This window comes from Mustela nigripes, chromosome 4, assembly GCF_022355385.1.
Source record: "Mustela nigripes isolate SB6536 chromosome 4, MUSNIG.SB6536, whole genome shotgun sequence".
Lineage (NCBI taxonomy): Eukaryota > Metazoa > Chordata > Mammalia > Carnivora > Mustelidae > Mustela > Mustela nigripes.
Genome location: NC_081560.1, coordinates 13,427,204 through 13,442,838, shown reverse-complemented (window position 1 = coordinate 13,442,838; position 15,635 = coordinate 13,427,204). Strand labels below are relative to the sequence as shown.

At 46.6% G+C, this 15,635-nt stretch overlaps 1 protein-coding gene across 4 annotated transcripts in view; it reads right to left on the bottom strand.

Moving 5' to 3' along the window:
* Positions 1-9,336: 9,336 nt before the first annotated feature.
* MKRN1 (makorin ring finger protein 1) overlaps positions 9,337-15,635 on the bottom strand; it is a 31,533-nt gene continuing 25,234 nt past the window's right edge. For all 4 annotated transcript variants that reach the window (XM_059396272.1, XM_059396270.1, XM_059396269.1 and 1 more), the window contains 6 exons: positions 14,707-14,933; positions 14,129-14,355; positions 11,721-11,935; positions 10,820-10,930; positions 10,123-10,261; positions 9,337-9,781 (listed from right to left, as the gene is read on the bottom strand). In XM_059396272.1, coding sequence (XP_059252255.1) covers positions 9,569-9,781; positions 10,123-10,261; positions 10,820-10,930; positions 11,721-11,935; positions 14,129-14,355; positions 14,707-14,933 — 1,132 coding nt within the window. In that variant the 3' untranslated portion in view covers positions 9,337-9,568. The remainder of the gene's footprint in view (positions 9,782-10,122; positions 10,262-10,819; positions 10,931-11,720; positions 11,936-14,128; positions 14,356-14,706; positions 14,934-15,635) is intronic.

The window sequence follows — 15,635 nt, the reverse complement described above, 5'->3', positions numbered from 1 at the left end:
CTTCATACTAACTCAGTAAATCCTGGCTACCATCTGTTGAAGTGGGTACTATTCATAATTCCTATTTTTAAATGATGATATAAAATACTGAGGGATTAAGGTCACACAGCTCTAAGTGGCAGAACCAGGATTCTAAACCATCTGGTTCCAGGGCCCACTCTTGGCAGCAAGGCTCTACCTCCCCAGCAGATAATGACCAGTATCAGACTTGGGTTCCGTCCTATTAACCCCTCATTGTTAATACACAAACACAGAGAAATAATGCTAAACTACACTACACTCTCAAACATACTTTTCAAAATCCTCCGAAGTCATGCAGCTCTCTCTAGAAGCAGCTGGAGGGAGGGAGGCGGCCGTGTGGGAGAGGCCAGGGGCCAAGTGGCCGATGGGGCCACAGGGTGATTACGGAGGAGCTGTGCCTGAATGATCCCTGGCCCAGCCAGAGTCCACTTCCTCTTGAAAAGGGATGATGTGGAAAGTCCACTTAGCTCCTATGCAAGGCTATCTGGGGGACCCAAGGCCAAGTAGGCAGAGTTCTACCCTAGCACAAGGGTTAGATGGGGAGGATGGAGACAAGCACCTTATCAGTGGTCCCTGGAGGTCGCTTACAAACCTCCAGGGAATGAAGAGGTTCTGGGGATTCACATCGAAGGTAGTAGTAGTGCCTGCTTCACCTTTCCATTTTCCAAAATACCAGTGTTGGGACACCTGAGTGGCTCAGTGTGGTTAAACCTCTGCCTTTAGCTCAGGTCATGATCGCAGGGTCCTGGGATTGAGCCCTACATCGGGCTCTCTCTGCTCAGCAGGAAGCCTGCTTCCCCTTCTCTCTCTGCCTGCCTCTCTGCCTACTTGTGATCTGTTAGATAAATAAATAAAATCGTAAAAAAAAAAAAAAAATACCAGTGTCTGCTCAAGAGCCTGTGATCAATTATTGAGCAAACATGCAGATGTTCCCAAAATTCACTTAGTTGGCCTACGGGAACATCAGAATCCTGATAGATGTCAAGGTGGTTTTGACAACATAGCTTCTTCTGTGTTCATTCTTAAACACATTGCTTCATCTATATCCAAAAACAATTGCCAAAGACTGGAGGCACCAGGAATTGGAGGTCAAGTACAAGTTAATAAGGAGCACAAGTAGTGGGTGATAATCCTGCTGCACTAAGTTGCATTTACTTAGCATTATTACTTAATTCTACTTATCTTTTTTTTTTTTAAAGGTATTGATAGTGAGGAGCCCAATTCAGGGCTCAAACACATGACCCCCGAGACCAAGAGTCGCACTCCACCAACTGAGCCAGCCAGGTGCCCCTGAAATTACGTACTCTTATATGGTGTTGCAGGACATCCCTAGAATTTAACAGACCCTAAAAAAACAACAAAAAAGTGATGATTATATCCAACTAGCGTTTTCATTTACTGGGAATAAAATTATCCACACACTCTGTCAATTCTCAGAAACACTTGCAAACAGCTATCTGAAACCTTCTCATCTAATTTAGAAGCAAAATTCCAATTACAAAAATAAAATTTGTAAGATCAGTAAAACACAACCCATTTTCTATTTCATTACTTGGGAGGGAGGGAGGGAGGGAGGCAGAGTACCAGCAGGCGAGAGGAAGGGAAGAGACAGGCCAAGGCAGAGAGAGCAGCAGACTCCCACTGAGCAGCGAGCCCTATACAAGGCTTGATCTCTGGACCCTGGGACCATGACCTGAGAAGGCAGACAAGTTATCAGCTGAGGAACCCAGCATGTGCCACTTCGGAAAAGGTTGTTGTTCCTCAAGATGTTCAAACATAAAATTATCAACACCCAGCAATTTTTGGGATGCCTGGGTGGCTCAGTGGGTTAATGCCTCTGCCTTCGGCTCAGGTCATGATCCCAGGGTCTCTCTGCTGGGCAGGGAGCCTGCTTCCTCCTCTCTCTGCCTGCTTCTCTGCCTCCTGGTCATCGCTGTCAAATAAATAAATAAAATCTTTAAAAACAAAAAAACAGCAATTTTGCTTTGAGGTATATATACCAAAGAAATGAGAATGTGTCCACACAACTTGTATATGCTTAGTGTTCCCGGCAGCATTCAGAGCCAGGAATGGGAACCCAAGTACCTAGGCATTGACAACTCATAGACAAAATGGTCCAGCCACACAGTGGAACTCCTCTGCCCTAAAGAGGAGTAGAATTACGGATACACGCTGTTAATAAACCTCAAAAACATTATGGGAAGTCAAAGATGCCAGTCACGAAAGGCCACATACCATGATTCTGTGTGAAGCGGCCAGTTGGCCAGAGACAGCAAGCCCCTCTCAGGTGCGAACGCCAAAGGCCAGTGCTTGCTGGGGGTCATGGCAAGGGAGGAATGGAAGAGACTAGTGGGAATCGGGTTTCTGTTGGGAAAGATGAAAATGGTCTGCAACTAGACTGTGTTGAGGACTGCTCAATGTTGTATTGGAACTAAACTGCACTTTAACCCATTCTTTAAAAAAAAAAAAGGAAATAATGGCATGAGAAATGGATGAAGATAAAGGCTTTTCTCAAAGGCGGTCTGTAGGGGTGATGGGACGGCCATGAACAGCACTACCAGGATAGTGGCAGGGGTGGGATGGGGAATGCGATGTCAGAGCAGCACAGGCATGGACAGCCCCCAGCAGCCTGTACAGGTGCCCAAGATGATCAAGGACTGCCAAGATGATCAAGGACTGCCATGGAGAGCAAAGAGGAAGCGGTCCTAGAAACGGGGAGTCTACAAGATGTGGCAACTCACCTATCAAGATGAGCCAGAGGAATAACCAGTTATGGGTATGTCAGAATAGCCTAGGGGCACTCAGTCGGTTACAGGATCCTACTCTCTATCTCAGCTCAGGTCCTGATCTCAAGGACAGAAGGTAGTTCCCACTGGAAAAAAAAGGATCAGTTAGAATGTAAATCTTAGGAAGGAGACATCTACTATCTGTTCTTTCTTATACACCGAGTCACTGAAAGAAGTTGGAGGCTCAAAATTTCATTAAATTTACAAAGTATAGTGTCTTTAACTGAACTTGGACCCTTCCTGCTGAAAGACTATTGGAACAGCGGGAGAGAGATGTGTCGCCAGGATATATCCTGGTAATTGTAGTGGGGTTGCAGAGCAGAAAGTATGTTCTTGAGTACTTAGGGGGTGACACGTCTATAGTATCCTCAAATGGATCCACAGGGTCAGACATATGCAGAATGAAAACTCAAGGATAATCGGTGAATTTGAAGTTTAATACACTATCACTGCAGTTTTTCTGAGGCTGAAGGTTAAAACGACACAAGGCCACACTCAGAAGAGCTTACTGCACCCGTCCCCACAAATCCAACAGTGATCAGAACAGCAGTGTGCTCAGCTTCAGTATTAGAATACTCGAAGATCGAAACTAGACTTAGCAAAGGATTGGGTCTTTCAAGTTGCATGCAGGAGGGTTTACTGGTCACTGATTTGCTTGACTGCTGGTTATCAAACACTAGAACGAGGTATAAAAAATGCTTTCTCTGTGGATCTCAATGCATTGCTGCTCTGTTAGTTAAGTCTGCAGTTCCATATGCTTTTGGTTGGAAATTTTGAATTTAAATCAATACTCCACATTCCCATGGCCACTTAGTTTTTCCCCTATCACATGCCTGAACCTGTGAACTCACACAAACATTAAATCCCAACCAGTGAAAACACACAAGCCCCATAGACTGCTTTCCCAATGCCAGGCAGGGCCAACAGCCTGTGCTGCCTGATGAATCTCACACACACACACACACCCTTGTGTCAACTTCTCAGGCTCCCATAGCCATCCCAACGCTAGCAGGAAGGGACCCCCCCACTCAGGAACTACCACGTTACAGGCTCCAGCTCCCCTGACCCTTGGTGAACTCCCTACTGTCTGAGCTCTGCTGGCTCGTTCCAACAGCAGGGTCAGGAGGTCACTATTTACTGCAATACCAAACTTCACCAATGCAGCCTTTACTGGGCTACCGATACTTGAGGGGCCACCAGACGCCAAGAACGGATCTAAGAACTGCTGTCTGCTCTACCTGTGCCTGCCTCAGGGCTTCCACACAGCTCTTCCTTCTGAAGGATGCCTTTCTCCCCACCTGCACCACCCATCTCTGCTGTCAGTGCTTTCTCTGGCCAGAGGGGAGCCAGGCCTCTTATCAAAACCTCTCATTTTAGGGGAACCTGGGGTACTTGGCCTGTTAAGTTTAATTTCAGCTCAGGTCATGATCTCAAGGCCTTCAGCAGCTCTGCCCAGTGGGAGGCTTGCTTGACATTCCCCCCCTTCTGCTCACACGTTATCTTTCGAAAGCTCATTTTCATCTACACCTTTATAATATTCAAAATTATCATAAACCACTAAAACACAGTATTTACTCAAAAAATTAAGATCCGCAGTAAGAAAATCACATGAATATGCTAAGTTCATGAAAAAACAAGTGTTCATGCCAGGATACATTGGGAAAATGAGAACCAAACCCCAACCTCAAAAATCTCCCACATCTCAATGTATCATTTGGGATAGAGAGACTCTCCCCGGAGACTTAGGGATCCAGGTAACATCTCCATGACAGCAAGAGGGACTGGACTGGAGGCCTGGAGCAGGTGCCCAGGGGGACTTCCATGGCACCGGATGAACTGCAAAGGAGTCTGGGATCTGGAGGGACCACAAGGACCACTTTGCAGAGCACGCCCCCCAGGGCAGGCCCAGTAGCTGGCAAGTGCTCATCTGTAGAATGTTATTCAGTAACAGAGTCGAACACCAAAGGCAAGGGCCATGGGAGAGTGATGAGGCTGTGTCTACCCTAAGTAAAAGCCAGCCTTCTGTAAGCATGCCATCTGGAAGGAGTCTTCACGTTCTTTTTTTCAAATCCAGTTTTACATTATAGATTATGTTCACTGTTGGCCAAGACAGGACCGTCTAAGCATTCTGGATGGAAGTCTCCACATTTGAGGGGGAAGCAGCTTTTGATTAAAAGGAAATTAGCACATCAACTGGACCCCAAAATTAACCGGTTTATTAGGTACTCCATGGTGAATGTGTCTATGCGCAGCTGAGGTGGTCTAATGGAGACCTGGTTCGTTTTGGGAAGGATCTTCAGTATTTTATATTTAGTATCAGCAATGGACGTTTTTTTTTTCCTTTTAAATTTTGGAGAAGTGAGAGCAGGAAAGGGGAGGTTCAGAGTAGCCTATAGTGGGACTCCGGGATCATGACCTAAGGCAGACACACCAACAGAGCCACCCAAGCGCCCCTCCTCCTGTCATTTAATACAAAGCAGCAAGCACTGCCTTGCTCAAGTTACTTCAGAGGCCCAGTTTTGTACCCAAGAGGCCTGCATGGGGTGGCAAGGATTAAGGCCCATGTTCAGCGGGGAGTTGGCGGCTTCTCTGCCTCCACTCACGTGCACGCTCAAAAATGCCTACAGAAACTGCTTCCGGGTGTTTGAAGGACATTTAGAACTTACCTTCCGTCTCTACCCTACTTAGAAGAATTTTCTCTTAAATTGATCTCTAAGCACCATGTGGGGCTTGAACCCAAGACCCTGGACCTACAGATGCATGCTCTACTGATTGAGCCAGCACCAATTTAAATAAATGCTTGACATTTTTTTCTCAAGATTTGTCAGAGAAGCAGGCGGAGAGACACGGAGAAACCAGTTTCCCACAGACACCCCGATGCGGGTTCAACCCCAGAACCCTGGGATCATGATCTGAGCAGAAAGCAGAGGCTTAACCCACTGAGCCAGCCAGGTGCTCCAATGCTTGCCCTTTTGGAAACTACTGGTCTCCTGGGGCACCTGGGTGGCCTGCGTCAGCTAAGCGGCTGCCTTCAGCTCAGGTCATGCCAGGGTCCTCCTGCATCTAGCTCCTTGCTCAGGTGGAAGCCTACTTCTCTGGTCCCTCTGAGAATTTTTTTTTCTTTTTAAACTTTTGTCAGAAAAACCGAGCACCAAGTAGGCAAAGGGAGAAGCATGCAGGCCCTCAGCGGAGCAGGAACCCTGACACAGGTCCCAATCCCAGAACTCATGACCTGAGCAGCTGATTAACCAACTGAGCCACCAGGTGCCCTGACAGAATCCTTAAAAAATTTACCCAACAATCTTCTTCAGTAACACTATCAATGGGTAAGGCAAGAAACCAAGTACAGTTCCTGCATTTTCCCTACTAGTGTCTACCTAACAATTTTTTTTCATACCTGTTTGTTTTTTTTTTAAGGTTTATTTGCCAGAGAGTGTGAGTAAGCACAAGGAGGCAGAGCAACAGGCCACCTCCCCACGGAGCCGGAAGCCCGATGCGGGTCTCAATCCCAGAACTCTGGGACCGCGACCTAAGCCGAAAGGCAGACGCTCAATCACTAAGCCACCCAGGCGCCCTTTCCTTTTTTTTTTTTTTTAAAGATTTTTTATTTATTCATTTATCTGAGAGAAAGAGAGATCACAAGCAGGCAGAGAGGCAGACAGAGAGAGGGGAGGAAGCAGGCTCTCCACTGAGCAGAGAGCCCGATGCGGGACTTGATCCCAGGCCCCTGAGATCATGACCTGAGCCGAAGGGAGAGGCTTAACCCACTGAGCCACCCAGGCGCCCCCAGGCACCCTTTTCATACCAATTTTAAAACACCAAGTTTATGTTGGTTCAGCAAGACAATTTTAGTCGGTCAACAGTTTTTACTTGATTACCTTAAGTACGATGCCTAAAATTCCTAACCTAACCAAGTACTTTGAAGAGAAGTACCCCACTTGGTTTCCTTGTATGATGGGTTTCCACCTGTGTGCCCTGACAGCAAAGACCTTCACCCACACCCTGCACCTGCTCCATCTCAAGTCTTAGCTAGTATTTGCTTCTCATTTCCCCCAGATTCTTTTTAAGGAACGAACCTGTGCATGTTCATATGAGCTAAGGACAGAAACTGATAGCACTTGTGTGTGGTGGCAGAAAGAGGTTGGGCAAAGGAGCACAGGGTTTTGGGGCCAACAAGCAGTGAGAATGCACTTGCTCCAGCCAGGAACAGGGCAGCCACACACATTACAACTGGCAGATAAAGAAACTTCCACTACCTTTTCCAAGAGGCAAAGGGAGCCCACTACCTTTTCCAAGAGGCAAAGGGAGCATCTTCCGACACAAACCTCCGTTTACTGCAGAAGCTAACACCTCCCCAGACCATTCTTCCCAGCCAGACACACACACACCAGCACAGCTATCCATGGGAGCCAGCCTGCTTTCTGGACACCAATATGTAGTGCCTTTCATCAAGTCTCTCTTCCCCACTCGGAGCTCCAACATCCACACTTTCCCTGGCCTCGGAGGTTCTCCATCGACTCTGGGAGTTCATGTGATCTCCACCACAACCTGGTCACTAGCAGCTGCAGACAGACGGAACACTTCTCAGAGAAAGCAGTGGGTATGTGCACTCACTGACTGAACAGACTCCTCCGGGACCTACAGCTGTTAGTGTGACTACACCAAGTCACAATACAGTTTCTAGAAATGGAAAACATGGAACACCGTTAAATCATAGTACCAGTATCATGAGCAGTACCTTGGAATTCCGATTCCACTTGTCTGAGAGCGAGAACAAAGAGGAGGGGCAGAGGATCACTCCCCACGGAGCAGGGAGCACAAGGGATCACAAGGGATCACAAGGGATCGTGCCGCCCTCTGAGCCAAGGGCTGATGCTGAAGAGTTGAGTGAGTCTCCCAGGCCATCAGTACTTTTTACCAACAGGCACAGAATGATTTTTACTCGAAGATCGGATAGTTAGGGAGTCAAGTAGCCTTCCAAAGCACTACATTGTGACCTACCTGTTATCTGTGGGTAGGAGGCAAGTTCCTACACGCAAGTGCTCGGGCGGCAGATGAAAACTGGCAAGGCAGCCTGAGAGTAATTCTAATACCAATAGTTTAAGGATCCCAGCTGGTCAGGGAGTTTCGCTCTTCATCACTCAAGTAGTGCTTCTCAGCGGGCCAGGTCTTATTAGGGAAACTACATCCAGTTATTGATGAATTGATCAGAGTCCATGAGAGAAACAAATGTTATGTTTTGACACCTCCACATTTCAGAACAGCTCATTACATGTATTACACAAAACAAAGCCAATTTGGGTTTTTTAATTGTTTTATTTGGGAAAAGTGCTTCTTACAAAAGGGCAGCTGCAAAATACAGAGACCTCTGCAACAATTACTTATTTTTTCTTTGAGTGAGAAGAAATGGGTAGGATCCAGGACTCAAAAGCAGGAAATGCGACAAATGAGGAGCATCTCCAAGTTGTTTTAGGAACAATTCTTCTAACAACTTAGCATTTAGCTCACCTTGTGGATTACCACTCCCTCCCCCCTTTAGTGGAAAAAGCATGACTCAACTCCTGCCAACCCCGGACCCGCACCAAGAAAACACCTTAGAATTTAAGTTCTGAATCACATCTGTCTACCTGCAAAGCTCAGGGATGTCATGAGGCCAATACCCACAAAAACGAACACAAAAACCTGACAACAAAACCTCAAACGAGGACAAACGTTTGTCCAAAAAGTGCCTGGGCTAGAAAGGCTGGGAAACCCTAAAACATTAAATACAACCGTGTGTCCGAGCCCTGGTTTGTGTTAACATATAGGACCACCAGACAGCTGAAACCTCTGCGGCTACGCCCACTGCTCTATATAAAGACAGAGCTCTAGCACTGCTCTACTGACAGCTACCAACATACTGCTCTGTCCCGTACAATCTACGTGCCATACGAAGCTGAAACCACAAAACCCATTGTTTACCCACTAAGGCTAAGAACACAACATCTACAGGGACAAGCAGCTTTCGCACGCTCTCACCCACCCACACCAGGTCTATCCACCCTCAGGAATCCGCTTCCGGCTTGGCTTTTCGTCGATGCCACTGCATCTGCTGTGTGCTCCTTCACAATTCTATCACACGCGACAGTCAACATCTCAACACATTCGAATGCACCTGGTTCTGGTTACCCAGTAGTAGTCGGACGTGTGTGCAATTCAACAAGAGACCAAAACCACAAACAAGTGCACCGGTCGGGGGTCACGGGGGAGGGGACGGAGAGAAAACTCGGATGTGCAGACTTCACCAGAAACCTGGCAGATCTGCCTGTCGGTCTGTGGCCAGCTACGGGCCACAGCGCAGATCCGTCACCCATCACCTGTGTTCTCCGAGCCCAGAGCAGGGCCCACTGCTACTCCTTCTGAACCTGGGGTCCTCCGAGCGAGTCTGGCGACTCCATCAACTCTACCCTAGAACGCTGGGACTCTGGTGGGAAACCGATGACCCCATAGACCTACTGTCTGACAGTTAAATTCATGTTACAAAAAAAAACTAGCTTTAAGATTTATTTTTGTAACTTTTTTTTTTTTTTTTTCAACAGAGAAAACAACACACTCCTTGGGGAAAGGTGAGGGATTGAAAAGACAGGCCCTGGGTAAGGAGGATCACGACAGCACCTGGAGTTGCGAGGCCTGCCTAGGAGAGAAACTTGGGAACTGCCACACCACCGGGGACAGCCACTGCCTGAGGCCCAGCAGACCAGTTCACCCGCCACGCCAAGCTGCTATAGATCCAAGTCATAAAAATCTTCCAGCTCATCGTGAAACAAGTCCCACTCGTCTTCAGAGTCTGTCAGGTCGTCGTCCCCACCTGCAGCCAAAAGCATAAGCAACATCTCGCCCAGCTCAAAGGTGACAACCTCCTCTTCTTCGTTGTCAAAGGGGTTGCTGCTCTCTCTTTCCTCAATGAGCTCCCAGAAGTGGTTCCTCCGTTGGGCCTGTAAAAAACAAGGCCATGATAGGGATGGCACTGTCGAGCAGTATCTTCTAGTCTGTGGTTTCTAAGGCAAAACGTCCAGCACACCAGAGGGCATGACGAACCAGACTTCTTATTTAGGGTTTCGACCTGACCAATTCCTCCCCTCTGCTGGAGGGAAGCCACGAGCTCTAGCTTTCCCTCGCCTAGCCCTCCCGGCTTCCTGGGGTGGCCGGGGCCTCCTTTCATCCGCCAGTCTCACTCCCAGACCTGAGTGTTCATCTCCTTCCCCTACCCCAATCTGTGCGGGGCTCCACTGATCACGTGCTATTTACCCTCCTTTAAAAAAACAGCGAGAGTTACCCGGTATCTGCTTGATGTTCCCACTTTCTGTCTCTGTGGCTCCTCTCTACGGCCATCAGGGTACGCATGCTTGTAAAAACAGTTCCCTCCAAATGGGCAGCTCCCACGTCCTTCATCAAAATACCTGCACGCCTTGTTGCTGGAAAGGAAAATATCGCAACCCTTATTCACAGTGGACTTCAGGTCTGTATTTGACTATCATCCGGTCTTTCTTTAACAGGGAAGGATAGAACCAGCACCTGTTTCCAGCCCTCCCCAAGGTGTGTTCTCAAATACGTGTGCACTAATGCATGAAGCACCGACTACAGAAACAGATACTCTGTTCAGGTCCTTGCTGTTTGTAACAGCTCCAGTAACGTAGATCCAGTAGAGACAGAGAATCTCCTAGAAGGCCCAGACACGAGCACATCGGACAACTGTAGCACAGACGGAGGAGGTAGCAGCCCACTCATGGGGCATCAGCTAGCAGTACAGACTTCATTAGAACGCAGCCCCTTGGCATGCACCCCAAGGACTGGGTTATAATCCGGTGCGGCCCCAGCGAGGTGTTATCGGGGATGACAAAAGGAAACCACACTGTGAAGTCAAAGAAAGGGGAGGAAGGAGGTAGGAGTTGTGTAATGCAGCACTGTTCTTTTCAAAGTGAACCCAAGCTATGTTGGGATCTTAGCTTGAGAAAAGGCTGCAGTGCTCATACCTCATTGCTTCCTTGTATTTCTGAATGAGTTTCTGCTTCTCTTCTTTCTCCTCCACCCAGTACTCACTTGGAATGACAAAGTTAGATGTGATCCGGCATTCTGGGCAGGACCTGGGAAACAATGAACAGGCTGCAATGCACATCCCCCTTCATAGGCCCACTCCTCTGCAAGGACACACCCTGGTGTGTCCCCTCCATTCCTTAAAAGACTTAACTGAAAGCCAAGTGGGGATTTCCTGAAAGGGCTCCACATACTGTCCCACAACTGCCATCTCTTGTGAGGGAAGACAAGTCCTTGATAAATTCAACTCAATGGCTAGCCAGTTCACTCAAAAAAGTGACTTTGTTAAAAAACAAACAAAACCAAAAACAAAAAAACCAACAAAAAAAAAAAAAACCAAAAACAAAAATAAAAGAAGACATTTCACACGGACTCCTTTTTCTTTCGTTTAAATAAATTTATTTCTTGCAACTTTGCTCTGTTTAGATTATGTAGTTTTTGTTCAGTTATGAGAACAATCTTTAAAGGATGGTGGATTATTGGCTAGCTTAATGGATGGAATAGGAAAGTGGAAAATGTAAAATGTCAGGAAACATACATTCAGAGCTAGTAAGTTTGTTCACGGAGCCTAAACTGGCTAATCCATTAAACACAATCTCCTCAGAAAAAGCACGAAGATTCTACTAACTGATACATAGGGTTTCCTCATTCAAATAAAAAGTAGATATACCAACTAACCTAGAAGCTAGCTGAAATACAAAGAAATCCCCATTAGAATACCCCAGTTTCAAGAGAATATGCATGCATTTAAATGCGGTCCATCTGGTTGAAAGTTGGCACAAGATACTAAATTCTTCCCCAAAATAGAAAGCACAAACGGAGATTGGGGAGGAGTCTCACTTTATGATCTTGCTCTCAAATTGCTTAGCACTCCTCCACTTGCGGATACACTTGAGACAGTAAGTGTGGTTGCAGTTGGAGAGAATCCCAAAGCGGCGCTCGCTGGGGTTGGCTTTCTCATAGACCACCTCCATGCAGATGCCACACACCATGTCCTTACTGCGCTGGACAGCAAATGAGAGCTCCATGTCCTTCTCATGGGCCTCAATGCAAGACTAGAAAAAGTGGAGAGATAAGTGTCATCAAGTCACTGAATAATAATGAAAGACTTCAAGTTGACCGTTCACAAGCCAACTGAAAAGATGTTCCCAATTTGACACCAAAAGCAGCTTTGTTCGTACTTGAATACAGGTGCACAGCCATTCGAGACCTTTAACATCACTGGAGTCAAACTATAAGAACTTCAGAAGGGGTTGGGGGGATTGCCCAAATTCCGCTACCCTCCATGTTAGTTTTTCATACTTAAGTTTTTCCATCTTCTGGGTTCTAGATGGAAAATGTAATTAAAATTAAGACTAAGGTCTTAATTTGCAATGTGTTATAAAGAAAGGGTGAAGGAAACTAACATTTATTAGGTGACAACTGGGGCTGGACACAATTTTCACATTAAAAAAGAGCTTTAAGATACTTAATACTGAGTGATTCATTCATTTTAAAGGAAACAATTACAGTGTCTTGGCAGGTGCCCAGTCATGCAACCATCACACCACTCTCAGTATTACAATGTGTGCAACACCCTAAGAAAAACCCCAATATTCCTATAGCCAGGTCACTCACTTCTCTAAGATCAACCCCTTCCGCCACAGTCACTCACTCATCTATGGCTATGCTTACTCTGGGCACTTCACCACATGTCCTTCTGTGGCTGGCTCTGTTCACATAGCACAGTTTCAAAGTTACCTGTAGTGTAGAAGGCATCAGCATTGTTTCTTTTTACTGCTGAGTAAGATCCCATCACATGGACACACCATGATTTATTTATCCAATCATCAGGTGATGGACATTTTGGTTGTTTCCATTATGGGGCTTAAGAGTTATGTGGGCACTTTGTCCACCCAGAAGAACGTGTGATCCTTCAGCTCAAGGCTGTGGGTCCCAGCCCCATGTTGGCTACAGAGAAATTTCTTAAATCAACTGCCTCTGCCTTCGGCTCAGGTCATGATCTAAGTGTCCTGGAATCAAGCCCCGCATCGGGCTCTCTGCTCAGTGGGGAGCCTGCTTCCTCCTCTCTCTCTGCCTGCTTCTCTGCCTACTTGTGATCTCTGTCTGTAAAATGAATAAATAAAATCTTAAAAAAAAAAAAAAAAGTCAGGGATGCTTGGGTGGCTCAGTCAGTTGAACACCCAACTCCTGATTTAGGCTCAGGTTGTAGCCTAAGGGTTTTTGAGGGGGAGGCACCACGTGGACTCTGCACTTACTAGGGAGTCTGCTTAAGATCCTTTCTCCCTCCCCCTCCTCCCCCAAATAAACCTTTAAGAAAGAGGGGTGAGTAACTGGCTCAAGACCATGACACATGTAGCTCTTGACCTTATTATGGTCATGGGTTTTAGCCTCATATTGAGGATGAAGTCTACTTAAAAAGTAATTTATTCTACTGGAATGCCTGGGTGGCTCAGTGGGTTAAAACCTCTACCTTTGGCGCAGGTCATGATCCCAAGAGCCCCCCATCAGGCTCTCTGCTCAGCAGGGAGTCTGCTTCTCCCTCTCTCTGCCCCTGCTCCTCTTCTCACTCAAGCTCTCTCAAATGCATACATTTAAAAAAACACACACACACACACACACAAAAAAAACAAAAAAAACCCCCTTAAAACCTTAGTCTGAAATCCTCATCCACTGAGATTAGAACATAAAATGGTATAGTCAGTTTCCAGAAAGTCTGGCACTGCTCAAAATGTTAGGCATTGTGTTGCCAGATGACCCAACAACTTGAAACATGCCCACGTATGCATTCTTTGGCCTTACAATAGCCAATGAGTGAAACAACCCCAAAGTCCTTCAACTGAAGGATGGAAAAACGAAATACGGTATAGCTATACAGTGAACTATCCTTCAGGCAGAAAAAGGAACGCAGCACTAGTCCACACTACCACGCTAAGTCTTGAAAATGTTGTGCTCATGTTTGAGCCAGTCACAAAAGGCCACACAGGATTCCACTCATAGGCAATGTCCAGAACAGGCCAGGGCAGGGACAAAAGACGGTTAGCTGATTAGCTATTACCAGGAGTGGGAGGGAAGGGCCGAAGGGAGAGTGACGGAGCCAAGGAGCCTGAGGTCTCTTTGGGGAAGGGGTTCTAGCATCACTCGAGAACCCTGGGAAAGGTTACTGTGTTACTGTGTTAAACACCACTGGGATGTGCACCTTGGAGAAGTCTCACAAGGACTAACAGGGCACTGCCCCGAGGACTTACTTTGATATGCTGCGACCTCTGGGCAGCGTCCATCGGATGCAGGACCTGCAGCCCACACATGTCACAGGAGTCTCCGTGGAGGTACACACAGTTCTCCCCGTAGCGGCACTCTCCCACCGCAGCATAGGGGCAAAGCTGCTTCTTGGTTTCTGCTGCCGTCTGCTCCGTCGCCGACTCCTCCTTGCTCGCAGAGCCCTGCAGGGGCGCGTCGGTGCAGGAAGGGGCAGCTGCAAACGGTTAAGAGGGCAGTGAAGGTCCAAAATAGGTAAGGCAGATAGATATGTGAACTGAAGGAACTGAGCCTACCTGAACAGGAAGTGAGTAGTACTTCAATTAAACTCCTAGTCTACTAAACTAACTCCCTCACTCTTTAACCCATTTTCTAATGCTGAAATTTCAAAGATTAGGCTTGTTTAAAAAAAAAAAAAAAAAAAAGATGAAACAATACGGTTTCTTAGAGGACTGCACTGACTGAAGAGGCTTCAGTTTTCAACACACTAAATTCACTATCACTGGGGTTCCAAAAGTTCCCTTCACTCCACTGGTAAGTCGTTGTTTCTAGTCTTCAAAATACTCACTCCGGCCGCAGTAGGGCTGCCCAGGAACAAACTCAATGGCATTCACCCAGTCTTCTGAACCTGCTCCTACAGTTGCAAAGTTTGAATTTCTTGACTCGGCTTCGCCCATATTCATTTCAACAATTGGTCCAACTCCTGATGAGAGACTTGAAGCAGCAACGGATGATTTTGAAGTTAGATCTGCAGCCGTCACTTCTTCCTGTTTCAATGGCTTGCTATGTTCATACCTTTAAAAAAAACAAACTGAAAAGGTCAGCATTCACTGCCTGGCCAGCAGCCCCACAGGAATTATGTATTCCCTGACCCTCTCCTTGAGTTTTCAAAATACTGTCCCTATAATCACCTGGGAAAATTATTAAAAGACAAGACTCAATTTCTAAGTCTAGGGCAGAGCCCGTGATTCTGCATTGTTTACCAAGACCCCATAGGATGGTACTACTGCTGGCGGAAGTACAAGTCTTTTGAGTATCAAGGTCACAAACCAGCGGTCAAAATTTAGAGCCTCTGGTGAGGTTTGCACACCCCAGCAGCAGACCATCTAGCACCCTTCCAATTCCACTGGAATCCGAGTCTCACAGTTCCCGTGGCAACTCTGCTAGAGACTGTGCACCCAAGCATTAATTGAAGAAAGACTCTCCATCTCATAGAAAATGTAAAACGTTTTACCACACATTACAATGTTCACATTAAGCAGGATGCAGAATTTATAATATACAGTATCTTTTCCTATATACGTTCATTGACCTAATTACTTTACCCCAATTTTTACCCTACACGTTCTTTTTCATCTGTCCTTTTTTTTTTAAGATTTTATTTATTTATTTATTTGACAGACAGAGATCACAAGTAGGCAGAGAGGCAGGCAGAGAGAGAGGAAGGGAAGCAGGCCCCCTGCTGAGCAGAGATGCGGGACTTGATCCCAGGACCCT